The 25661-nt window shown below is 43.2% G+C and overlaps 2 protein-coding genes across 11 annotated transcripts in view; one reads left to right on the forward strand and one right to left on the reverse strand.

Annotated features, from left to right (window-relative positions):
- Window positions 1–3586: 3586 nt before the first annotated feature.
- Window positions 3587–6221, reverse strand: IFT22 (intraflagellar transport 22). 2 transcript variants are annotated; one of them, XM_031591852.2, is made up of 5 exons: window positions 6116–6221; window positions 5761–5840; window positions 5573–5662; window positions 4670–4872; window positions 3587–3758 (listed from the first exon to the last, which is right to left on the reverse strand). In XM_031591852.2, the coding sequence occupies exons 1-5, from the start codon at window positions 6152–6154 to the stop codon at window positions 3610–3612; spliced, it is 561 nt and encodes a 186-aa protein (XP_031447712.1). In that variant the 5' UTR covers window positions 6155–6221; the 3' UTR covers window positions 3587–3609. The 2 variants fall into 2 exon arrangements, with proteins under 2 accessions (XP_031447712.1, XP_031447713.1); XM_031591853.2 differs by lacking the exon at window positions 6116–6221 and adding an exon at window positions 5956–6107.
- Window positions 6222–18815: 12594 nt separating this feature from the next.
- COL26A1 (collagen type XXVI alpha 1 chain) overlaps window positions 18816–25661 on the forward strand; it is a 160604-nt gene continuing 153758 nt past the window's right edge. For 3 of the 9 annotated variants that reach the window (XM_090122375.1, XM_090122376.1, XM_031591845.2), the window contains exon 1: window positions 20943–21303. In XM_090122375.1, coding sequence (XP_089978501.1) covers window positions 21152–21303 — 152 coding nt within the window. In that variant the 5' untranslated portion in view covers window positions 20943–21151. The other 6 variants (XM_090122372.1, XM_031591848.2, XM_090122378.1 and 3 more) reach the window with 5 other exon arrangements.

Raw genomic sequence — 25661 nt, forward strand, 5'->3', positions numbered from 1 at the left:
TATGGCCTTTTTGGATGATATAAAGTCAAGTCTAGGGATCTGTCATTTGTTCTGTCTAAAATTATTTTTCTTCTCTAATGCAGAATGTATAGGTATTTGTAATTTACACCTTTTTTCTTGAGCTTAAAGTAGGGTCATAACAACTCAGTGGTACAGGTTTGGGAAAAAGGGGCTGGAAAGTTGCCCAGCAGAAAAGGACCTGGGGATGCTGGATGGCATCTGGCTGCACATGAGCCAGCTGTGGAAGGATGATGGCATACTGGCCTGCATGAGAAATAGCATGGCCAGCAGGACCAGAAAGTGATTGTTCCCTTATACATAGCATAGGTGAGACTACATCTGTAGTATTTAAACTACGTTCAGCTTTGGGCCCAAGTACAAGAAGGGTACTGAGTTTCTCAGACTTGTGCAGAACACAACAAAGCTGGTGAAGGGACTAAAAAACAACACCTATGAGAGAGTGGCTGAGGAAACCAAGGTTGTTGAGTTTGGAGAAGAGGATGCTGAGGAGAGACCTGCTTGCTTTCTACAACTATCTGATAGAAGGTTGCTGTGAGGAAGGTGTCAGTCTCTTTTCTCAGGAGCAACAAGTGGTAGGAAATGACAAAATGTTCTCAAGTTGCATGAGGGGAGGTTTAGATTGGCTATAATGGCAATATTTCTTACGGAGAGCATAGTCAAGCATCAGAACAGGTTGTCCAAGGAAATGGTGGAATACCCATGTGTGGAAGTATTCAGAGAATGTGTGGAGGTGGCACTAAGGGACATGGTTAGTGACAGGACTCGGCAGGTCAGATTGATGGTTGGTCCCAGTGATCTTGAACATCTTTTCCAACCTAAATGGTTTGATGAAGATCATGGTTAACATTTGATATGAAGCAAGGCAAAGGATAGGAGAGTTCATCACTGACTTTTCAACTCAACGCAAGCACTGGTTTGCAATTCAAGTACAATTTCATTTGCTGGGTTTCATAGCAGCCTTTACCAGTACACATCAAAATACATATGTTGGGAGAAACTGAGTTTATTAAGACAGTATATTTTAAAATTGGCTCCATTGCCACACAGCTGGCAACAAGGAAAAATAATCCAAGGCAACGTGTAAAAAACTTGTTCTCTACCTAGACTGAATTTTCCAATAACTTGTCTCCAACAGACCACCCTATGACACTGATTGCAAACATATAAAGCCTGGTTGTTTCAAAAGTAATAGAAATAAAATGTAGATGTTGAAATGCCAGCCTCCCTCTATTTCCTTCCAACCTTTTCTTTTCATCTCTTACTGTTTATTTTACTTTTTTTCCTTCACGGTACCTTTACTCTCACTGGTTTTTCCTTTCAGTACCTCTCTGTTTCTTCTCACAATCAAGTGGAGCTTTTAGCATTAATGGCAGAATAAGAGCCAGCAGACAATGAAAAGAGGCTGGGGCAGCAAATTCTGTGAGCATACAAAGCAAAAAAGAAAAGAATGATGTGGGTTACTGACACCAGCTTCACACACCACACGCTTGGTACCAACCAATTTGGAATTGTAATTCTCTGAAGTAAATCCTAGCTCAATATGTTTTGTTGTGTTAGTTTTAAAACTGTTTAAAAGATCTTATTTTAAAACTTTGCCTCACATACCTTTGTTTGAAATAAAAAGAGCTTAGTAATGAGCAAAAAATAGCTGGGGAAGTACCACATACAACTGGGATAGAGAGGCTTTCAGGCTTTATTTACGTGTTCATTGATTTTGAGCTGCTAGTCAATCATTGTTAGACTACTGAAGTGGACTGATTTCACAAAAAAAAGGGAATGCTGCTTATTTACTTAATTTATTTGCCTTAAGGAGTTTTGGGCATTTTGAGGAGGCCAGGAAAAGACACGAGTTACTGCTAATATGTTTGTGACAGGGCTACACAACCTGAGTGCTCACTGAAGTTTCCTCATCTCATGCTGTTAGAAAGCCAGGAGAAAGATGTGTAAATAACAGAGATTTTGGAGACATCTCTTCTTGCCACCTTGGAAAATGCAGAATATTTGCAGAAGAGCAGAACTAATTACTCAGGAAAGGCAGAACTTTGAAAATAAAATAGCAGACTGATTAACCTAGATCACTGAAAAACCCAAGAAGCACTAACTTCTGTTGTCTTGAACTAAAATACATTAAGTGTTTCTTTTTTTTTTTTTAAATATACTTTCTAAAGGATGTTAACTAAAATACAATATTAGAGGACAAGACTGTTTTAACAATAATACTGTAAAACAGCTGCAGCTCAAATATAGCTGTGTGGCATGGAACATGCAATGAAATAATTTGCAAAATTTAGTGCTGTGAGTCAGATGTGGTTCTCATAAGCAACTGATGTAACACTTCACAAAGCAAGCTGCAGAATAGGATAAGATGGGAAGCTGCTGAAGGATTTCTGCAGTTCCTGCTCCCAGGTCCTCTCTACTTTAAATTCTCCACTGGTTAAAAAAAAAAGTGTGAGTATAGATATATTCTTCTGGTTTTCATTCATTGTTTCTTTGGCTGTTTGGGTCCATAGCAAGTTTTTGCAAACTCCTCTTGTAGGATCTAATTAGTGTGAAATGTATTACAAATTTATCACAGCTTTCCTCAATAATAATTAAGGTAGTTGATAATACATCCACAAAAACATAATTCACTTTCCCTCTGAGGACAAAAAGGATGCAATTTTATTATAAAAACAATTTTATTGCCTTAATATTACATTACAAAAAATGCCTTCCACAGCAGAACACATTAAGAACAGGGATGAATGCAAACCAAACAAAACAGAAAGTAAATCATCTATGAAACCACTTATTTCAGTACAACAGGGAACAGTAATCCAAGTTTGAAGCAGCTTTTCCTCCTCTGGAGAATGCAGCGCTTATTTTCCTGCTTATTGGAGCTCCAGAATAAGCCAAAGTAATTGCACTGCACTGAGATTTTGATTCCTTCTCTCTCAGTGACCCATACCTTGTCCCCAACAAGGATGAGTCTGTTGCAGTAGAGGAAAAGTTGTCATGAGAAAGGCTGCAATTTTGACTTGCCAGAGCAATAGCTATGAAATGTGCTCTCTTCACATGCTGGACAGAAAGGAGAATTTTTTATATTAAAACACGGACAACATGTTTGGTCCACGCCAACAACTGCTTCTCAGATCTCCACTCCCATCAAATTTCAACTGACTTCCAAAAGCATAACTCCTCCAGGTACACAGCTAACACGAGCACTTTATGATGCTTCAACAGAACTCCACAAACCTTAAGTTCTGTCCTGCTTTCTATTAGCACCTTTACAAAATGGGATTCTTGAGTGAGGAGACGATCAATATCTTTATCTTTTAGTCCACATTAACACACTAAACAATACCTTCTTATACATCTGACAGCAAATGAAACTGAACATACCAACAGGTACCCAAATTCTTGGATGTGTAGCCACCTCTTTGGCACCACAGTTTATCTGATGTCAGCACTTGTCTCTTCTGGTTAAGTTATAAATCGTGCATTATTTTCTTTGAAGCATTTATAGTCTGGCAAATTCTTCTTGCAAAGGATGTTGCTAGCATGGCTTACAAAGTTAAATGAATCCTTTTTCTTTACTTTCTTTTAATGTTATGAAATAATTGACATTTCTTCCTTCTCTCTGTTCTCATTTATTACATTGATAATGCTTCTGAAGTATTTCATAAATTCCATCCGAACATCTTCAGGATCTTCTTCTAAGTTGGAATGTATTAGTTTCAGCTTGTTCAACGGGTAAGCTTTGAATGTAAGAAAAAAATAATTAGCCACATTCCTTTAGAAAAGCAGCACTCATGATCAATGTCGTGGGACAGATCTTGGTGAAGACATCAGTTGAATTCGGAAGTATCTGATGTCTCATACCCCAAATGACATATAATGTGAAAAAGAAATGCAGCATAGCTTGTCAGCACTACAAACAAGAAGAACTTGCTGCTAGTTTAAATTCCTCAGATGTTATAATTAAGGCTTAAAGTATTGGTCTCACAGTCAATTAGGCATAACTGAATAATTCAGCACTGAATTGCATTTTCCTACTGAATTGATAAGATTTTTGAATTATTTTAAAATTACAGAATGGTGTTATTATGTTAAATATGTATTAATATATTAATGCTTATAATAAGTACTTGTTTGAAAACCAGAATAGGTTGTCCAGAGGCAATGCATGTTCTCACTTGTAAAAACAGCCACGAATAATTGTGCTGCATATAATAACATAGCTGTAATAATTTTAAGAGGAAGATCATTAACCTCGTAGTACAAAGGGCTTCTAGTCAGTTGATCACTAAAATGCAGGCTTAAGTAGCTTCAAAAGTGTCAGTAAGCAGAAGGTAAAAATCTGCGTAAGATAAACTGCTAATGATGATTATTTCTGGTTGCAGTCATCAGTTCTAATGCCTGGCTCAGTTGCACACTCACTGCATGGCCTTAGAGATGTCACTCAAATGTTTCAAATCTTTATTTTCACTTTTGGGAAACAGGAACATTGTTTACCTTCTAGGTGACTTTTGAAATTCAGCAATTTTGTTTTGCAGAGCACTCTAATTTTCTTGGATTTTCATGAAAAATGAAAGCCACAAGGTATGGCCAATCTCAAAGATTAAGAGATCAACAAAAAAACTCTGACCAACATATTCTATATTCTTACCTAACGACAGATTTTCTGTGTCCTCTGCACTGCCTGGCTTGTGATGTGCAACAAGGAGACACTGGCTGTCAAGCAGTGGCTGCTGCTGCACGAAACAGGAGTACCACATTTCAATTTCTTTCAGGTGACTGGGCAGTTCAGGATTGAAGATTATTATTACGCCGTGAGAATCCTTCATAAGAGCTGGCCAGCATGTTTCAAACCTTGAAAAAGAGGTGCATGGAAAATGGTAAGACTGATAGCTGGAAAATGGAAATATGCACTCAAACTTCTCATAGTTTTCTTCTCTCCTCTTCAACAATATATCTTGGTGGGTGCTCCATCCCTGAAGACGCTGGATGGAGCTCTGAGCACCTGATGGAGCTGTGGGTGTTCCTGTTCAGTGCAGGGGTGTTGGCCTAGATGGCTCTTAAATGTCCCTTCCAACTCATATGATTTCAGTAGTTTTTCATGAATATAATGTTAGTAATCTTGCCTGTGATCTATGATATTCCAAATATACTTTCTTACTTACTCCTAAAAACTAATCTGTCCAGTTCTGTAATCCTGGGAAATTAAAGCTCAATCATATAAATACATTATTTGAAATCCATTCACATAATAATTTCAAACAGAAAAAGGCAGGGCCTCTGCTTTGCCTCTAACTTCATTCTGAGAGCCACAGATTTTACTGTTATGCTCAGCCCTTAGCCAAAACTAATGGTGTCAGCTGAGATCATGGAGAGGATTACCCAGCATTAAATGCTTTACAACAGAAAGCAATACAAATTTACACAGGAGTGAAGAGATGGGAATATTCCTCATCTCCAAAAGATCACAGGTTTCAAGGTCTTACCCATGTTGTGTAAACAGGATTAGTATGAACTGAATAACCTGGAGGAAGTAACAGCAATGCCAGCTTACTTCTGATCACCGCTGCAGTCCCACAGCTCAAATCGACACCCAGCTCCTTTGCTGTTCCCATTTAAGTTCGGCTTCTCATACTCCAGGATCCTGTGAACACAAGCAGGTGTCATCCACCACCCTGTCATCCACCCCCTCAGACCTGTGGGGCGGCGGTGGGTTGGTTCAGCCCGCACTGCTGTGCTCACCTCACTCCTTGCGTTGGGACATAGCTACCAATCCCCTCTATGCTCTCTGAAACAAAGTTTGCCAACACGGATTTTCCAGACTGGTACATGCGAGAAAATAAAAGACAACCGTATGAATTCAACACGCCAAAGCCACAACGGACAGAAGAACACGGGGCTGCTCCCAGCACCCTGCCCTCCCTCAGGCCTGCCCACCTCCTTCCCTCCCAGGCTGCACGGCCGCAGCCTCCACATCTCCGTGCCTCCTAGGCCCCGCCTGGGATCTGCGGCCCTCCAGGGGCAGTCCCGAGCCCCGGGGACGATGCCCAAGGGTTACGTGCTGCTCCGAGGCTCTCCGAGGCCGAGATTCCCTCACCTCGCGGGGTCCCACCAGCAACACCTTCGCCTTCAACATGGCGGCCGCCCGCCCGTCGCCTAGCAACGCGGCCGCGTGGGGAGCGGAGGGGCGGGGGGGGAAGGCGTGCTGCGATTGGCTGTGCCGCCGTCACGTGGTGGAAGGGCTGCATATAAAGTAGGGCCACGCGGGACGCTGCGGACAGTTCCGCGTTCCCGCTGCTTGGTGAAGCGCGCGATTGGCTGTGGAGGAGCGCGCGCGCGTCCCGTGGCGGCTCGGGGCTGCCGCGCCGTGGTTAACTGCTGTGGCTTGAGGGACCCTCGCTGTGGTGTCTGTGGGACGGGGCTGGCTGCGGGCTTCCCTCAGGAGTCGGGTAACCGACACAAACACGGCACAGCGCTCCGCTCTGCGGTGTCCCTCTGCTCTGTGAGGTGATGCGGTCCCCGCCTGCGGTTCTGCTGCCGTTTTGACAGCAGATTGTCCCTGCGTGGACAGCACGGCGAGTTTGTTAGGGTAAGCAGGAGTATTCCTGGAGCAGCAGCTAAATAAAACCAAAACACCATCTGGCAGGCAGCTGTGCTGCTCCGGGGCTGTTTGGTGCCCGGGTACAAACGTGCTTTCAAACAGGGCTTTTGAATGCTCCCTAAACATAAATGTTTACTATGGGTTCTGCTAATAAATGTGAGCCAGGACTGCTCTGCTCGCACTGGGATGGCTCTGAGCTCGTTGTGTTACGTGTGGTTTAGGTTTGTGAGGGGACACGTGTGAGCCAGGGTGAATTCGCCATGCGTGGGACAGCTTGTTGCCAATGCTCTCTGCTGCTGTGGTGTTTCTCACCTTTCAGACCCAATAACTTTGATGGGTGATCCAGAGAGAAGCAATGAGGACAACGTCTCTCCTATTAGCTGGCACATCGTACGTGGAGAAAAACGTGGTATAAACAGATTGTGGACAGCAAAGTAGAAGGAAATGATGGACTAAGAGTGGGAGTGGGTGAAGCTGGCTGCTTGTGCAGCTGCCCAGAAAGCAATTGGGATTAAGATGAAGTATCACGTAGCATCCTCGTGTTTGTATCAGCCACCGAAGAGTAATGAGAGCACAGCTGACTACGGCTGCAACTTTCACATCTATCCACATGCTTTAGGGCTTTAAGTCACTTCAGAAGGTGGGAATTAAGCTGCCCGTCCATGTAGAGTGACATTCTCAAAGCATCTAAGTTAAATACAGTTCTGTTACAATCAGCATCTGCCTTAGGAGTTCAGGTTATGTTAGTTACTGATACGTTGGTTGCTGAGGCTACATGTGTACAAATCAGCCGAAGGCCATTTTGTTTCGCTTACTTAAAATTCTTTGTTAGACTGCAGGAAAGAGGAAACTCCATCTGTAAGTGAACTGCTTCCAGACTGCACTGGTAATGGTGTAAGTCTTGCGTTTATGAGATGGCTGTTTTTTTCACCAGGACGTTTTGGTAGCAAGCAAAAATGATCTCCAGATGATTCTGTGTGTGAAGATCCTCCTTCTTCCTTCAGAAGCAATTGCAGGCTATTAATAATATTTCAGTAAAATTATTCTTCGCTCTAGGAAGGTCTGTGAGAATTCATAGATGCAGTGATTGCTCTGTCATGGCACGTGGTGCTTGCTGCTTGAATTGCAGATAAGAGGCTCCAAGTCAGAGGCCCACAGGTTTTACTGGAAGCAGCAGTAAAATGTAGTGCCAGTCATTCAGAGAATATTTAAGCTCTTGCAAATCATTCAGTCTTTTGGAGAACAAGTATTTAATGTTTGCGTTATATTTTGTTGAATGTGGCATATAAAATTCTTCTCGTGAAAGCAGCCCAAGAAGAATCTTTCCTGAGCTTGTGGCTCAGTACTGGTACGTTGTTTAGTGCTCTGTAACAGTATTTCCAAACTTTGGGAAACGTACCCTAGAGCAGTCACATCAGGTTGTGTGTGAAAATACTGAATGCCTCTTCAGAAACACAACCACCTGGCAAGGCTTACCATGAGAATGAGTGCTCTGCGTGTTTATTGTGCACAGTGTGACAGTCAGTGTGTATGTGCAGGAACAGCCTTCGAACAGATGCAGAGACCCATGTTATACCCCATTTATTGATCCTGATCAGTTGGGGAGCAAGGCGTGGAGTGCAAAAAATTGAAAGGAAGAAATGCTTTGTGTGTGTGTGTGCTGAAGATATGAAAAATAAGGAGAATATCAGTACTGTTGTGAGCTGCAAGCTTGCTGCTGACGAAGCTCAGGGAAGCAGCACCTATCTGATGTTGATTAAACAGGTAGGATGAAGTAGGCAGAAAAAATGGATGAAGTGTGGCTGCTCTCTGGACGAGGCTTTGGTAGAGCTAGGAAAAAGGACCAAGTGGAAACAGGACATTAAAGTGCATTGACAAGGGGTGCAGAGGTTTGCTGCTCTTTATTCAGAGTCTGTTTCACTTAAAGGTGGCTCGCAAGGGGGTGTGAGCACTCAGTTCAGTCTTTTTCCTTAGAAAATCTGTTCTGGAAGCACTTGGAAAAACTCATGCAAAACCAGCTGCTTTGTTCCAATAGATGCCAATAGATCATTATAGATAATTCCTATTAATGCAGTCCGTGGTCTCAAAGTCCTCTCCAAAGTAGATGAAGATCTTTATTTCTATGTCATATATGGAGAAATAAAGGCAGAGAAAATGTCAGTGATTGCCTGAGGAATTTACCTTGCTGAGAGCAGAGGTGGCATTTAGTTACAATGCCTCTACATTTCTGTGCAGTTCTTGCACCCTGGTTTGTCATCACGGAAGAGGCAGGGATGCAGAAAACTCAGTAGCCAATATATTTTCCTGACAAGTGGATGTGACCTTAGCAACACCTTAGAGGCCAAAGCTCCCTATGTACTTTCATCAAAACCAGTGGTTGTTCCCAAGGATGAATTTGACTTGCTCCATTTATGAAGTGATGTATTAACAAAACACAAGAAGCAACACTCCACCTCCACGACCCCTCCAACTCAACACATCACAATGCTCTAATTTTCTGATCCTCAGGACATGAATCTAGAGAGGAGATTTAGCTCTGATGGTTTTAAATCTTAAGGTAAAACTGTGTACGATGCCTCTGATAGATGTCGTTTTTGTTATTCTGAGTTTCTCTGATCGCGGTCTGTGGAGCAACAGTAACACCTAGTGGCTAAACGTGCCAGTCCATTGTCTTCTTTTGTTCCCTCCCTTCAAGAGGTATGAGTTGGAGGGGATGTGGTGTGATTGACAGTTTTGACTTGAGAGGCCAACACTTAGCATCTCCAGGGATTTGCCATTTTCCTTTCAACCCTCCACCATGTTCTGTTTTCTATTAAAAGTGGTAGATGAAATATGAAACTCTTCCTCCCACCTCCCAGCCCCCATTGCTTTTCTGGCTCATGGAGGAGGTTGTTCCAGTCCATCTTGATCTGAAGGTGGGTGGGCTGTGAGTGGCCGGGTCTACTGCTTCCAGCTTGGAGCACTCAGATTTCTGTATAGAATCCAATATTTTTTTTTTCTTTTTTCTTCTTTTTTTTTTTTTTCTTTTCTTTTTGGTATGAGGAGGATCAAGCAGATCATCCGATGGAGCGTGGTGACCTTGGTTCATTTGATAATGTGGTGTTAACTTGCCTGAGTTGAGGCAGAGCAAACTGGTCTGTTCCAAACAGTACTGTTTCTAAAGATGTGGTACGCAGGATTGTTTGCCACGATCTACTGGGACTGCTAATTTATCAGAGGGAGATCCCCTAGAAAAATAGTGTTTGAGAGGAAAGAACCCATAGATGTTCACTGTGTTAGCAGGGGAGCCTTTCAGAGGGTCTTCTCTCCCATAGCAGAGAAGAGCTTCAATTTTTCCCTTGGAGACAAAAAAAAAAAAAACATTAAGCAAAAGTATTTCAGCTAAAGCATTCATAAATAGAGCTTCAGTTCTGTGGGAATTACAGTACGAAGCCATCATGGTTTTGTCATATTCATACTGTCTAATCTTAGGCCTCTGGTTTAGGTATTCTGAATGACCCTTTGGAAGAAGCATCTATTCAGGAGAACCTTCACTGCCTGATGACAGTCTGAGCTCTTAATTTGTGCTGTGAATGCATTCTTTTTGCTCTGGCACAAACTTGCTCACTGCTTGCTCAAAGTAGCAGCATTGCCTCCATACCCATCCCCAGCTTTCAATTTAGGCCTGTCCCAATTACCAGGGAACTGTTTTCAGCTGAAAACTGGTATGACCCCTCTGAAAAGACAAGAGAGAATAGTTTTCACTTGGACCAACCACCTGTTCCTGCTTGCTGTGCTGCATAAAAACCTTTTGCTAACAGAGAGAAGGTAACAAGGACCTGTGGGGATGTGGCTAAGTGGGACAAAGTGGGGCTATTTCTTTCAGCCACTGTAGATATTTGCTGCATTGATGTGGGCTTATAATTACACCATTAGTCAGTCCTCTTAAATTTAGTATTCTTAATAACTGTTGGTGAGAGCAGTGAAATATTGCCTGGTGGTGAGGAATGAGGAATAATGTGTAGGGATGTGCTGGTAGAAGAGGGCATAGCAGCTTTATTGAACTGGATTAAAAAACCTCGGTGCCTGGGTGGTAAAAATAACAGTTTCATAGGTGGTAAAGAGTCCTGGATGACTAAAACAAGACAAACAAGGGATAACTGTGATTCAAAAGAGCTCATGCAACATTTTCTATTAGACCCGTATGTTTTTTTGTTTTGAATACAAAATTTCAAAGTAAATTTTGTTTCTCATTGACAGATGTGTTTGCCACCCCTGTTGGTCTGGAAAAAGCCTGCGTTTATTAACAGTTTGATCTATTTATTCACCCAAGGACAGATCCTTATTGCCTTCATAGAAAGCAAGCCAAAAAAGCATGGATTGCCTTGGAGGGACTGCCTTCTGGTCCTAAATGAGAGGACATCCTACTGACAGGAAGGTTTTGTTTTCTCTCATTTTTTTTTCTCTGTTTGATTTATGTGTTGCTTTGGAGATGATGGCCAAAGCCAGGAGTTTCTTAACCCCACAGTCCTTCTAGGCATTATGTTTCTGCTAACATCCTGGGTCAAATCAGCTGTCTTTTCCAATGTCTCACATTTGTTTTCACTGCAGACTCAATTAACCCTTGGCAGCTTGCCAGTAGGGACAACAAATTCATACCAGTAATTAGTATGTTTCGAGGAGTCTGGAACAAGATCTCCAGTCCTTGCAGCTTTGCTTAGTGCAGTGATGAATGTTTAATCCTACACCTTCAACGTTAAAAGTCTACAGTCTTGATAATTGTGCCTCAATTCCCTTTGAAACCTAGGAAAGATAGTAAATATATTAGTTTCCTATGCTTGGCTCACTTGCAAGCTCTTCATTTGAAAGCTCCTCCCTAATCTCTTATGATTATAAATACTCATGTAAGACTGGCACTCTGATGTGATCATGGCCTGCCAGTGTGGTGGTGCTACAAATGAAGATCTCTGCATTCCTGCAAGTGGGAGTGGAGCTAGAAGCAGCACATTGTGTATTTTAAATACTGTGGGCAACGTTTTGGAAGTATAGAAAGATAAATACTGAGTGCAATCAAAGTGTTCCTATTTAGTAGAGATTATTGATCGTGTAGTATTAAGTAGTTCATTATTTTATTGTTCTTCAATAATTTGAAAACTTAAATATTCTTCTTTTGGCTTGGGTAGTGATGTTGTCTTGAGCTGGGTTGTAAAAATACTGGGCTTCACCTAAGAACAGATTTTTATAGTTTTCATCTTAATTAGCAAGCTCCAGATTGAGATGGATTAATACAATCACTCTTTCTTCCTTTTGCTGTATAAGTTCAGAAGTATAATCTGTCACTTGTGAGAGTATAAAGAATTGGACTGGAAGCATTCCAGACACTTTACTGTAAGTGTTCAAAGATTTAATGGACTACTCAGTCATAAAATCTTTAATTTGAACTAGACCTTTATATTCTCCATTCTTAAATTCACTCTTTTTACATCCAGGGGATTTCCTGTTATCCAAGTATATATGGAGGCCCTTCATTTCTCTGCGTGTGTGTTTTTTAATTCAAATCAAATGTAAATGTCACTGGTAGACTGCACTTAACCTCCTTAGGTTCATATTTCTTATTTAATTGCATTACATTTTAAGGCTTAACACTGTGTATTTACTGCTATTAATACATGCCATATTCTAACAAAGCTGATATCTTCTGCAAATATATACAGAACAATGGAGATTGATTACACCGGATCTTTCAAAGAAACTGTATCTCAAAGCCATTTACAATGAATAAACACAGTGGAGGGTTCCAGTTAATGTAGTTCTTTAAATAGCACAGCTCCAGTATTAAGGAAATGGATGGCTGGGTTATCAAGACTGGTTGCTCTCTTCTTCCCCAGCCAGAGACTGCACCTCAGATCACCAGTATAACAGCAGTGTGCCTAGGTATGTGTTGCAAGCTCTGGTTGTTCTCAGAGATGTTCCAGAACTGCAGCATTGCCTTTTCCAAAGTCCACTCAACTCCCCTGTAAGCTGGCCAGGCTCCTTTCCACCCAACCTACAGCTCAGCTCTTCAAACATAGTGTCAGTCAGCTGAGGGGAACCTCCGAACATGGAAAATAATTATCTAATTTTCTTGAAACTTCTAAAAAAGGGCAAGTATTAACCTAGAGATCATGTATGGAAAATCTGGGACAAATCTACTGTGCTCTGCTCGAAAGCCAGCCAGCTGAACACCTGTTTTCAATGCACAATAGTGCATTGCCCTACAGCTGGGGCACTGCACTGGCTTTTTCACAACAATCTTAGAGTTAAACATTCAAGATGTGAATTGAGCCAAAAAATATTTACTCTGAGTCACTTCTTTCCAGGCACTCAGTGCGGCTGATAGTCCTGTCCTACCATTTCATTGCATACCAAAAATCTCCTTAGTCTGGTCAAAAGATTTTATTTCTTTTTTTTGGGCAACAGTCAGCTTAAATATTTTGTGCCATTTTACAGACTTTATCATTTCCTTTCTGCCAAGAAAAGAATTTATCACTTCAGATTACGTCTCACCTTCATTCTTCTTTTTCTTCTCATTTCATTATTTCTACCATTTATACCATGCTATTTTTTAATCCTTTCCTGTCATCCTTACAGTACCCACAAAATGTAAAAAAAACCACCAAACCCTTTGTTGTAAAGGGTGTCACTGAGGGACTGCCCAATAGCTCTTGCAGGTCAGGGATCTGAATCAAACCCCCATAGCCCATATATCCATCCTGCATAGGACTTGATGGCATGAGGACTGATAGACCTGTGTAAACTCAGGGGATTAATTAGGGGGTTGTTTTGCATCTCTGGAGAGCTTGATCTCTCTTAGACAAAGCAGGGAGATTAAGAGCTGTGGTGAAAAAGCAGTCTGTGAAAGATGAATATTTGAGGAGTACAATTTAAAAGTTCCATTTTGGATTGTCTAGAAATGGAAGTGAGTGAGGAAGGGAGGGAGATCTGCATGCAGCCTGCTCAGTAAGGTGCTCAGACTAAAGCTTGTTTGACAAAACCACCCAGTGGCCCTTGGAGGAGAGGTGGTTTCTGAATAGCAGGTCAATACCAAGATGTGGCATCCATTAGAGACAACAGACCAGTGTGAACACCAAAACTAACATTAGTGTATGTGTGCATAGCCGAGCAATACCTGGATCCAGCTGCCTTGCAGTGAATTTAGCCTTCAGTACCCACAGAGATTCTTTCATATTTAGCACCTTTGTCTCATTTTTATCGCTTCCATAGAGAAATCTGTCAGATTCAAGAGAGATTAGGCAGAGAGCCAGCTAAGGAGCGAGGCAATGCCACTGAGCAGTGCTGAGGTTTACTTACCTCGGAATGAATGGAGCAAAAGGTTCATAGTGGTAAATGGATAAATCTGGAGAATATTCGCTTTAAACAATCCCCAGAGCTCTCAGCCTAACACGCAGCTGTAGAAAAAAGATCCCCAGCACTGAACAGGATGTTGGGTTGCATTATGGTAAGAACAGGGTATATATCAAAAGAGGTGTTACTACATAAAACACTGGTGAGTTCTGCTTCAGAGTGCTCTTTTCAGTACTGCTCGCTCTACCTAAGAAAGATACGATTAAGGGGATAAAGCATGGAGAATGAGAATAATACTGTGCCTTTCAGTTCTGAGTTACAAAGCAAGACTGAAGAGCTTTGGTATTATTTTGTTTTAAAAGTTCCGTGATTCAGTCAGTGATTTTAAAATAATGAAGGGGATTTAATCGCATTGAAACAGACAAAATCTGTGAAAACAAGGAAACTTAATTTGAAAAATAGGATCTTGAGAAAAGAATGAGGACAGAGAAGGGAGAGGCTCACATGAATGCTTCAGGAAATACGTAATGTCAGCTATTGGTGGGGTCCCTTGAAGCCAGAAGCTTTAGAGCAGAATAAGGTGAAGATAGATCTGGAAGGAAAATATAGTTATGATAGTTGTATTGTGGTTGACTGTTTACCAGTAACGCACAGAGATGCTGAAATCCATGCCAGGGCAAAGTCTGGAAAACACCTGCAACACAGAGGAAACAGAAGATCCTACATCCTGGGAGGTAAGGTCCAATAGAGGCAAAGACAGTGCAGGAAGGCATTGACTGGCAAGAATTGTGCAGTGTGAAGACAGAATCACAGAATCACCAAGGTTGGAAAAGACCTTCAAGGTCATCCAGTCCAACCATCCACCCATCACCAATAGTGCTCACTAAAGCATCTCCCTCAACACAAAATCCAAATGTTCCTTGAACACTTCCAGGGATGGTGACTCTACCACCTCATTGGCAGCTCATTCCAGTGCCTGACCACTCCTTCAGAAAAATGGTATTTCCTAATGTCCAGCCTAAATCTCCCCTGAAGGACAGATGGCTGTCAGGTAGTGTTCAATGGCTGCAGCCCACAAAAGTCCAAAGGACCTTAGCCAACTTTTAGGGGGCTGTGAAAGCCAGCTCAGAAAAGCAAACTGTGGTGGTTAGGCCTCATCATCGTGGACAACAGAGAGATTCCTAGGAGATTAGGAAAAAAAAAAAAAACCCAAAACAATAAAATCTGGAAAAATATGGTTGGAAGATACTGATGGATTTGATTTGTGGAGGAAAGACATTCCATACTTCCCACTTGCCCTCCTATTCTTTGTTTCTTGGCTCCACAGGCACAAGAGCAAGGTTTGAGGCACAGCTTGTGTGGGGTACAGGAGCTGGGAAGAGTGTGCTAAACACAGTCCAAAACTGAAACATTCTTTGGTCATGAAAGTCCCCACTTGTCTAATATTCTGAGAGAATCTATGACTCAGGATGGATTTCCAAATCAGCTACATGTATGGATACCACTGAATACAGATTTCTTACTGCTAGTGACTCCATTGAAAATTGCAGCCCGGCATCTGATAGCTTCTTTCACTGCATATTGTAAAGTACTTTGTGGTGCTGTGGAACTTCAAGATAGCCCATGGCTTGGAGAGTTTATAAGATCAGTCTTTATGTCCTGTGCAGCATCAAGGAAGCAGGCAGCCCTCAGGGACTGAATAATGCTTAACGAACAGCTAATGATCATAATTGGAGGATACAGACATGAAGACCAACTTTCCAGTGTTTTTTTTAGTGATCTCAGTGATGGCAGAGGGAAAAATGCTTATTAAATCTGCAGATGAGGCAAAGCTGGGACTGGATGCAAGAACACTGGAAGGCAGGATTAAAATTTCAAATGATCTTGACAAATTGGTGATATGATGCGATTAAAAAAAAAGGTGAAATTAATTAAGAACAACTGCAGGGCACTATGCTTTGGCAGGGATAATTTTAACTAGCAGATACAGGATGGGGAAAGGTCACGTTAGCAGTTCTGCAGAAAAAGATAAAGGATCCCAAGTTAAATGTGGATTAGCAATGATGTATAAATACAAAAAAATTAAGTTCTCAGCAGGGCTATGCAGAAAATACATTACAGGGAGGTACAGGTTAGAGGAGCCATAATATGAGGTAGGTGTAGACCAGCTAAAAAGTTCAGAAGAGAATAACAAAAAGGATCAGAAATATGTAACATATGACCTACAGTCTTATGAAATTTGGATAGTTTTGCTTCCAGACAACAGGGAGAGGTGTTCAAACATTTTGAAAATTACTCTGAGGAATCAAAAGTCAGAGATGGAACCATTTTCTATGTCCATAATGGAGAAAATAAGACATTAAAAAGCTTAAATTGCAATAAAGCAGACTGAGGTTCGATGTTGAGAAAAACCACCAGTACAAAGAGAGAAGCATTGAATACACTGTCAGAAAACCATGGCAGGTTTCAGAACAAGGCAGACAAATTTGTGCCATGAGCCATCTATGTATAACAGATCTTGCCTTCTAGCAGGGAAAAAGAGCAGTTGGTTAACTTTTGCAGTCCTTCCTGTCTACTTCTATTTGTGTCTCCACTCTGGCAGGTGTTAATGCAATAGTCCTGATATTTAGCATTGGCTTTATCACAGCTGTTCAAATCCCTGCTTCTCTGCACTCTTGGTGAGTCTGATACATCAAACTCCCTGCACACCTGCAGATCAGAGCTTCACTGCACGTCCAATTGGGAGAATTTCTGCCTAACATCAAAAGTAGTACCAGTTTTTCTTCTCATAACACAGTGATGCTCAGAATAGGTGTACTTCCACTGGATGCAGTCATCGGCTCACTGATCTTTTCAATCAGCATTTTCCATCTGCTGAATTATGTTTCAATCTGACTTAGTTTATCACGTGAATTAGTTTATATTATTCACACAAGTGCTTCACTCAAACAAAATTCTCCTCTAAGTTCAATGAATTTTGCCAAAGCCATGACTTCTAGATCAATTCTTGTTCTGTGTGCAATACCACGGTGTGTTTACCACTTCTATTGCATTTTGAATTCAGCTCTGATTGATTTATTCCAGATCAAATTTAAGAAATCTTCAGAAAAAAAAAAAACCCACACTGGTTTCCTTCTAGCTTATAAATAAACACAGTCCTTCAGCTTTCATTTAGGTTCAGGTTTGGTTTGACTCCCCAGTAACAGCCATCTTAAAATAAGCTTAGTAAAATTACTGCTTAACTTACAATGGAGATCTTTAACTCTTACTGTCACTACGCCTTATCCATCTCTTCTGGTTTTTCCAAGTTTCCTTGACTACTTTCTTGGATCAGAATGAAACAATCTGTCTTCCTTAGGAAGCTGGAAGGGTTTTATCCCAATTATTTTGGGGTTTATACGGTCTTAATCACTGCCTTCTTTCTAACTTCAAAAGAGCATTTCCATTTCATAACTAAAGTTCCACAAGGTTTCCTTACGTAGAGCAAAGCTGCTTTTGCTTTGGTCTCATCTTGGTATCCACATGAAAAGTGCACTCACAAAATCCAAGGAATATGGATTTCAAAATTTTCCATGATTTTTATGCTCTCTAACAAAAATCTAACTGTTGTTTTCAGCTCAGTCCTGACTTCTGTAATATTGTGAGTGATGCTGTACAGTTGAGCTGGCATTACACTCCTGGGTTGGACTTTACTCTTATAGATATGACAATGATTTTTTACCTTTCTAAGCCACCTTAAGACCTTTCAGAAAATGAATCCCTCTTTTGCTCTATCACACTGTTTTTCCCTTCTCAGCTGAACAAAAATCACACTAAACGTTGAGTGCTCCTTTTATTGTCTCCACTTCATTTGTTGGCTGCTTGCACGCACTGTATGTTTAAAGAGATTAGAGATATTTTTATCAATTTTTAATTTTTTTTTCCAAGTTATTTTTAATGTTTGCCAAATGGACAATAGAAAGCTGATAAATGCTCCAAACCACGTGAAACCTCATGTGCCCACACATGTCCAATTTATTGGTCTGCTGACATAACAGCTCAAGGCCATCACTTGCATAGAAAGCAAGCAGTGTGCAGGAGGAAGGCCCTCTGGGACTGCTTTTTTATGATAGCAAAGCTAAGCCAATAGAGTTGGTAAACTGAAAACCTGACCTCTGTCTCTGTACTATTTCCTCCCAATGCTTGCGTGCTTTGTGGCTTTCCAGTATTCATCCCTGCCTCTTCTATCTTGAACTGAGTTGTGAAATACCTCCGGATAATTTATATAGCCTGATTGTCCAGGCAAGTCTTTAATTAAAATACTTATGCACAGGCATCAAATGTGTAGCTTTATCTTTTGAAATATAGCACGTCTGGTTTGTACGAATTGGGCTGTTCATATTTCAAGTGTTCTCTTCTCAAAACTAGTCCCTGTGATAAATTGAAGGAATTATGTTTTTGTTGGCTGTCTTCATTACCTCCATCACTGCATTTCCAATTTATCAACAGAGTTTTGAGAAATTGTTAGAATATGTTGCACTCATAAGCACCGTAGGGAGAAAAAATATCCATTTATTACCGCTATTGTGTTTGATTATATTATGCATATCCAAAGCACTAAAAATGAAATGTCATATTTAATTCTCCCCTTGCAGTAGACAACATCACCCTTTCTTCTCTCCTTCCAAAAACAGCTTGGAAATTAATTCTTCATTTTCATCTTAAGTCAGTCATACAGAATAGAAGCAAATATGCATTAGGGACAGAGCAGGAGTAATGGAAGCCTAGAGACCTAAGCTCTATTTCTGGCTCTGCTTTTTGCTCTTTACCATCTTCAGCAAAATCATTTGACTTCTGGCCTCCAGCCTCTCAGTTCTCGAAATAGGAATAGAACTATCTTCCTACAGGTGTCTCTAATGATTTGCCAAACTCATGTCTTATCAGATCACCTGTGCTTAATATCTCCCCTTAGGGTCCTGCAAAACTGGTGAAGGCTGAAGTGCTGAACTTTGCATGCAACCAAACATGCAACCTTGGACAGTTTAGAATTGAAGGTGGCTGACAGCTTTCAAAGGAGCTAACTCAATCCAGGAGAACGGATCACAAAGACACTGGTGCTATTTAGTACAGTTAAATACTGAAAAATTATTGATCCCAGCCTGTCAGGATGAGAAACTAAATGTGCCTTCAGTGAAAAGCCTGTAGCTGAAGAACTTGCTGGAGTGGGAGCCTGGCACATGCAGCTGAGAATGATCACTCACAGCTGAAGACGATCACCCTGATTAAAGCACAGAGTAGACTCAGTCTTGTGGAGCATTCTGGAAGTGCAGCAGTTCCCGAGTGTGTTTTCCAGAGAAGCACATTTGGGGTAGGTAGTTTGTTGCCCTACTGAGAGGACAGATTGGAAAGTAAAGTTCTTTTTTTTTTTAATTGCCCTGATAAACTGAGCAGAGGGATCTTGAGAGCTTGTGCTGAGGGAACGGCTTGGAGTGGCTGAGTGCTCTTGGGTGAGTTGTTGGGAGCTTTTTTTATGGAATGAAAGGGAGAAGTTTCCCTTGCTGAGGGGAACTGAAACAGGGGAAGGTTCTGTGGCAGATGTGTGCCAGGACTGGGGATAGAAGGCTATCCTACTTCCCAGCCCCCAGCACTGGGGATTTTTATAAGCCAACAATGGTTGCTTCCAAATGAATCTGGCAACTCAGCACTGCTGTACCAGGCCCACTGACCTCCCTTTGAGCCCAGAGGGTGCTGATCCATCACCTGCACCAGCCTGTGCTCTGGGATGCTCTGTGGGGTAAGCCCAGGGGGAGGCTGTGCTGAGCTGCCCTGCAGACTTTACCCTTCTTGTGTGATTTGCTCCAGTGATTAATGAGAGTGGCTGTTTAAAAACCTGGTGCCTTATTTGCAGTCTAAACTTGTCTGGTTACAGGCTCCAGCCAGGAGCTGTTTATCTCTGCAGGCTGTGGAGGTGGGCAATGTGGGGAAAGGAGCAGGTGTTCACCCAGAGAGACAGATATTCTTTACATCTTGCTGGGGTCACTCTGCAGCTATGGCATCTCTCAGGGATTGTCCTTCTCCTTTGGTGGGAAGAGGCCTCTGCCTTTACTGAGCCCCATAGGGATGCCCCAAAGACACCCAGCAAGATTTGCTGTCAGTGGTGAATCAAGACTGCCTGTGGATGGCTGCACAGTCGAGGTGCAGGGTGTGTTCTGTGAACTTGCAGAATCTGAAGGGAAAAGCCTTAGAAACAGCTGTGTGCTCTTGGAAATGAAATCCCTCCTTGTGGCATTGGGTTCAGGTGAGCTGGCAGTGCAGCTAGTGGGCATGAAGAGCCTGGGTTCCTGCAGAGCTGCTTGCTGTGGGCACGCTGAAGGACCAGCTCCTGTGATGTGTGACACCATCATAAGACGTGGGGCTGTTCAAGGGTACTGAACTAAAACTCAGCTGATGCACAAAGAAAGGAGAGCGTTCCTGCCAGCTCCCTACTGGGGGACACTGCCTTGGTGAGGCACCCACATACTTTCAGAACTTCAGAACTCTGTTGGGAGCCAAACAAGCAGTTTCCCAAGCTCTGTGCTGTCTGAGTGCTTGGCAAGGTGGGGGTGTACCTGAGGTGCTGGCAAAGAGGGTGCAGGATGCCCACACAGAAGCAGGGATTAGCTTTGCACTGGGGCTGCCTTGTGAGTGAGGCATCTTGGAACATTTATTTCCTACTCTACCTGCGTAAATGCCGTCACTCAAACACAGCAGCAGGCATCGGCTTGGCTGCTTTGGAGTGCAGTGGGTTCTCCTAGAAGCGGCTCTCGGTAAATCGGGGAAACACAGGGCTTTGTGATCTTCACTGGCAACGTTTTGGGTTTGGAACAGGGGCCGGTGCTGCCGGCTCGCGCTCACAGCTGCCCGCGGGCCGAGCCGGGGCATCCCGCAGGGTCTGCGGCGGGGTCTGCAGCGAGGCCTGGCAAGGGTTAACGCTGAAGCCCCACGCCCCCTTTGACGGAGTCGGGCCAACCTCGCCAAATTTGAAAAGGCATCCGGGGCTGAGAGTGCGCCCTGTGCGCCCCGAGCAGCCCCGGACCCCGCGCGGGCAGCAGCAGCAGCCCCGGGGCTCTGACGGAGCGGGGCGGCCCGGGGAGCGGCATCGGGGTCCCGCTGAGCCAGAGTAGAAAGAGGGGCGGGAGGGGGGAAAAGGGGGAAAAAAAAAAAAAACAAAAAAACCCTCGTCGTGCAAAAATGCACTTCGCTCTTTTCTTGTCCTGGTGCTGCTGCCTGCATGGATGCGCGCTGGGAACCGGCTTCCTCTATCAATTCCCGGCATCGACTCTGCAGCACAACTACCCCGAGCAGAGCTCGGGCTCGCCGGGCAGCGGCTTCGCCAGTCGCCGGTGAGTAAAAGCGAGTCCGCCTCCGTCGGTGGCCCGGGAGCCGCGAGGGCTGCCCGCGTCCCTCCCCGCATCCCTCCCTGGGCTGCGCTGCCCCATCGCACGCCTACCTGCGGGAACGGGGCACGGAGCGACTGCGGTGCGGGGCAGCCGAGCCTCGGCGGAAACCTGCAGCCCCTCCCCGTGTCCCTGCCGTGGGGAGGGGACGGCGATCCGCGGCTGTGAAACCTCCTGACCCGGGGGATGCCGGCAGAGGGAACTGTTACAGCCCTGGGCTCGGGGAAGTCTCGTTCAGCTCAACAAAGGAAAATCCTTAATTGCGGATCTCCCCTCAAGAGCTGCAGCTTTCGGGTAGCTGTTTAAAACCCAAGCTCGTACTCTTCTCCCCTCCCTCCCCAACCAACTTCTTATAAACTTGATATAAATCAGTTTTGATTTACTGAACCGTACTGCTTCAATGGAGCAAACAATTTAGGCTTCTTCCCCTCCCCTGTGTTTTCTCTGGGTATTTCTCTAGAGGTGAAACAGCTGTTCAGATGAATGAGCCGCACTGTATAAAGCAGGAGAGTGGCTTAACCTGATTCCAGTTGTTCTTAAATTTCACTATTTTTTTTTTTTTGCTTGTGCAATTCCCTTAAATGGGAACTTGGGAATTTAACATTCAGCGCTCGTCCATCCTGTCTCTCCCCCTTCCTCCTCCCCTTGCTAATATAATAGCTGGTGTGCACGAGGCTGTGCTGCTGTGCAGGGGGCTGAGCTCAGTGCTGGCCATTTGGGCTCAGCGCTGCGATTTGCATCCGTGTGTCACGAGTGCAAGAACGGGCACTGGCCTCGCGCTTCGCATGGTTCTCACATATGGTGCATATTTCTTCTCCAAGTGGGGGTGGTTTTGTTTGCTGGCCTGTCAAACAGGCCTCAGTCTGTAGGGGGTGTGATGTTAAAACTACAGTAACTGTCAAAGGGTTTGAAACGGCAGAAAATTATAGGAGAGTAATGGGATAAACCTATCCCAGCTGGATCTGTTCCAAGGTACCCCCTTCCCCGAGCATGAGCTGCAATGAGAACCACATGTCATCTGTCTTACATATCTATTAGCCTGCAGATCTTTGTTCAGAGCTACCACGCTTACATGAGCGAGGGCTGTCGCTGCTCACCAGAGACCTTCCCCAACTCACACTCTTGCATGATTTTCCCATGCCTGAGTTGTTTGGATAGCTGACACGCTGTCAGGAGAATGTATCCCCTCTCCAAGTCTATAAAGTGTTGGATAAAACCGTCTAAAGCTGATTTAAACAATGATGTTGGGAAATCTTTTAAAATCTTTTTTTTTTTTTTGTCCACTAGAACTTTGCCTTGTGAGAATCTAGTTTAAAGCGGGGGGGGGGGGGGGGGATAACAAGTCGGAAGGAGGGGAAAATCACTGCTGGATGTCTTGAAACAAGAAATGAGTGCTTAGTCAAATATTTTATGTTGAAGCAATTTTTTTCTGTTTGAATTTGAGTGGTGGAGTTCTGTTGTTGGCAATGTCAGAGCTTCCTTTTCTGCTGGGAAAATCTTAGTGGGAAGCACTGACCCCCACCAGACAGCTGGAGCTTTGGGGGCAGCCTCCTGCAGGGTGCAGCTTTGCCTTGGGGTAGCTGAGCTTTTCTGGGTTTCATGTGGTGCTGGGTGAAAGATGAGGCTTTCTGCTCTGAAATCTCACGGTGATCTGGGTGACCACCAGCGATGGCACCGCGGCCACTCTTGCTTCCTTTCCACAAATTTCCCACTGAATGCTTTGTCTGATGGCTTGTGCTACCTCTCCTGGATGCCATCAGCCAAGGATAAACAGACTCAAGCCTTGAAAGTCAGTGCTGCAGCTCTGAGCTTTGCTCTGTTGCAGCAAACGCTGATGTGATGCTCTGCAGCTGACGTCTCTTGATACGAGACATCCCGTTCCTGCAGTTGTCTTTTTCAGCCCTTGATCAGGAAGGGAAGACATGGTTGAGCTGTCTGGGTATCTGCTATTTATACGTATTTCAATTGTGAAAGAACTGTATTTCTCCAAGTGGGGGGAAAAAAAAACAAACAAAAACCCAACTGGTGCTGGAATCCTCCCTCATTGATGAGGAAAACCATTCCAAGCTTGATAGCTGCCTTAATCCCAGTTATTCAGGTTGCAGGCTGTCTCAGTGATGGGCTGCCAAAGGGTGGTGGTGGTTTGATTGTTTGTTTGGTTTTTTTTTGCTGGCTAAGTGAGGCCGTGGGCAGTGTGAAAAGCATTTGGGGCACGTGTGTGAAATCTGGAGGAGGAAACAGAAACCATTATTCACATCCTTCAAAGTGAAATGGTGAAATGTTCTGGTGGAAATGCTTCTTGTTTGCTTCCTTTCTAAAAATGAACATTCTGGGTTCTGCTTGGCTTAGTGGCAGATCTCGGTTATTAGTTAAGACATTTGCAGAGTCTGTCTTTGCATATGCTTGAATTGCTATGTAGTTCTGTAGGGGCTGCATGACTAATAATGTCTGAAACCCATGCAGCAGTGCTTATTGGCCTTACATATTGTAGCAGCCTTGATACAGTGTTTGAAATGCACGTTAAATTGGGCAGTCTCCTAACAGGACACTTGTGTGGCTGGCTTTCAGGATCAGTTTTTAGGTGAACTTAGAAATTATGCATAGTCCTACAACTACATGTTTGCTAGGAATGCAGTTGAGCCTCCCCAGCCCTGTTTGAAGGACTGTGCTCAACTCTGCTGCAGTGTAACAAGCTGCAACCTTGTGGGTGAGGCTTTAGTGCTTTAATTGTTTAATTAATTGTGGGTCTCCTGACTTCATCAAGGATGAAGAGCTCCAGGAGGGGTCAGAAGGTCTCCAGCTCATCACCAAACCCTGGAACTATTTATCCAGTCTTTGTCTGTGGGACTCTGCAGCCATCTGATCTTCATCTGACTTGTGGGGTTCAGTGCTGTAGCTCTGCAGTGCAATTAAAACAGTGATGCTAATGGAAGTTTAAGGACCTAGTAACACTGGAATAGCTTTGAAATAGCAAACGTGACTATAGTTCCTGCAGTAAATTGTATTCATGTAGGAAATCTCCTACTGCCTTGCCTTTCCAGCTGCTTATGTGAATCATTTCCTCTCATCTATGCTTCTTTTTCCAGCTCTAGGAAGGAAAAGGCAGCAGAGAGGCAAAGCAATGGGTGGCAGTGAACTTGTGCTCCCCTTGGATAAATTAACAAATGTGTCTCTTTCAATAACCCTTATTTGTTCTTTTTCTCAAAGCTGAGCTTGTTAGTGCACTGAAATCCTAGTTGAAACATGTCAGGTTAGAAACTTAGCAGCTTTGCTTAGGGGGAATTGTTCTTGACACTTGGATCATAGCTCGAATCTGTTTTATCTCATTGGGCTGCGCCTTGATAAAGGGGGGGAAATGAAGAAAGCATCAAATGCTTCAGGTCCGAGCTGGAATGATGGGTTAGCTACTCCTGCTCTTCCTTGCTTCAGCCCTTGCATGTCTGGAAACTGTTTTGTCAAATGTAGGCTACCTCTCCTGTATTGTAATGTTAGAACTCATTGGGCCTCGCTTCTGTGATCTGCTCAAGCTCGTAACTGGCTTCTAATTAGGTGTAGGCAGTGCTTAGATTTAATTTCACTGAAGCATAATGTTTATTTTGAGTCTTTCAGCTTAAAGCTAGCTTGTGCCAATTCAGGTGTCTCAAAGAGTCTTTTAAGGGCCATAGCTACAAAAAGTGTGAAAAATAAAGTTACCATTCAAGTTATTGTCTTACAAATGTTCAGCTTCTCATGCAGTTGATCGGTAAAGCTTCTGCTTACTGTATTTGTGCACGCTGGTCTGAATTAAAGTTAAGTAGTAATACAGAAAGGAACGAGGGTGGGAAACGTGGTCTCCTGTTGGTTTTGTTCCTCACTTCCTTTTTAGGAAGAAACAATTATTTGTTGACTTGCAGTTCATTTCATGGAACGGTATGGTTGAGATGCGTTGGCTTTTCTTGATGTCTTTTAGCTTTTTCTCATCTTGGAAATGAAGAGATAAGCAAGAAAAGCATGTACATGGATGGAAGTGTTTTTTAGGCCTGGCTATTTGAAAAGGACTATATTTTGAATAATTGAAGAATAAGGGGAGACTGTTTCAGGTTGAGACTCTTTTTAGGCTTGCAGAGCAGGGAGATCATAGCTCTGGCGAAGATGAAACCTCTCCTATCTGTTTAGAAGCTGTTTTCTCCCCAAGGCCCACAGTGTGGGGGCTATTGAGATGAAAACTGAAGGCAGCTTCCAAATATTTTATGCTCAGGTCAGCTTCCTCTGAATGAAATGTGTGGCTTGTCTGGATAAAAGAATCTGTCTTGAAAATTAGAGCA

Source organism: Phasianus colchicus, chromosome 21, assembly GCF_987193195.1.
Source record: "Phasianus colchicus chromosome 21, bPhaCol1.hap1.1, whole genome shotgun sequence".
Taxonomy (NCBI): domain Eukaryota; kingdom Metazoa; phylum Chordata; class Aves; order Galliformes; family Phasianidae; genus Phasianus; species Phasianus colchicus.

Excerpts from the sequence above, each read along its gene's own strand:
- IFT22 (XM_031591852.2), bottom strand. The coding sequence starts at position 6,154 with ATGTTGAAGGCGAAGGTGTTGCTGGTGGGACCCCGCGAG. Across the intron at positions 5,663-5,760 it reads GTCCCAACGCAAGGAGTGAG|GATCCTGGAGTATGAGAAGC; the intron begins GTGAGCACAGCA and ends TTGTGTTCACAG. Across the intron at positions 4,873-5,572 it reads GACTGCAGCGGTGATCAGAA|GTTTGAAACATGCTGGCCAG; the intron begins GTAAGCTGGCAT and ends CTCTTTTTCAAG.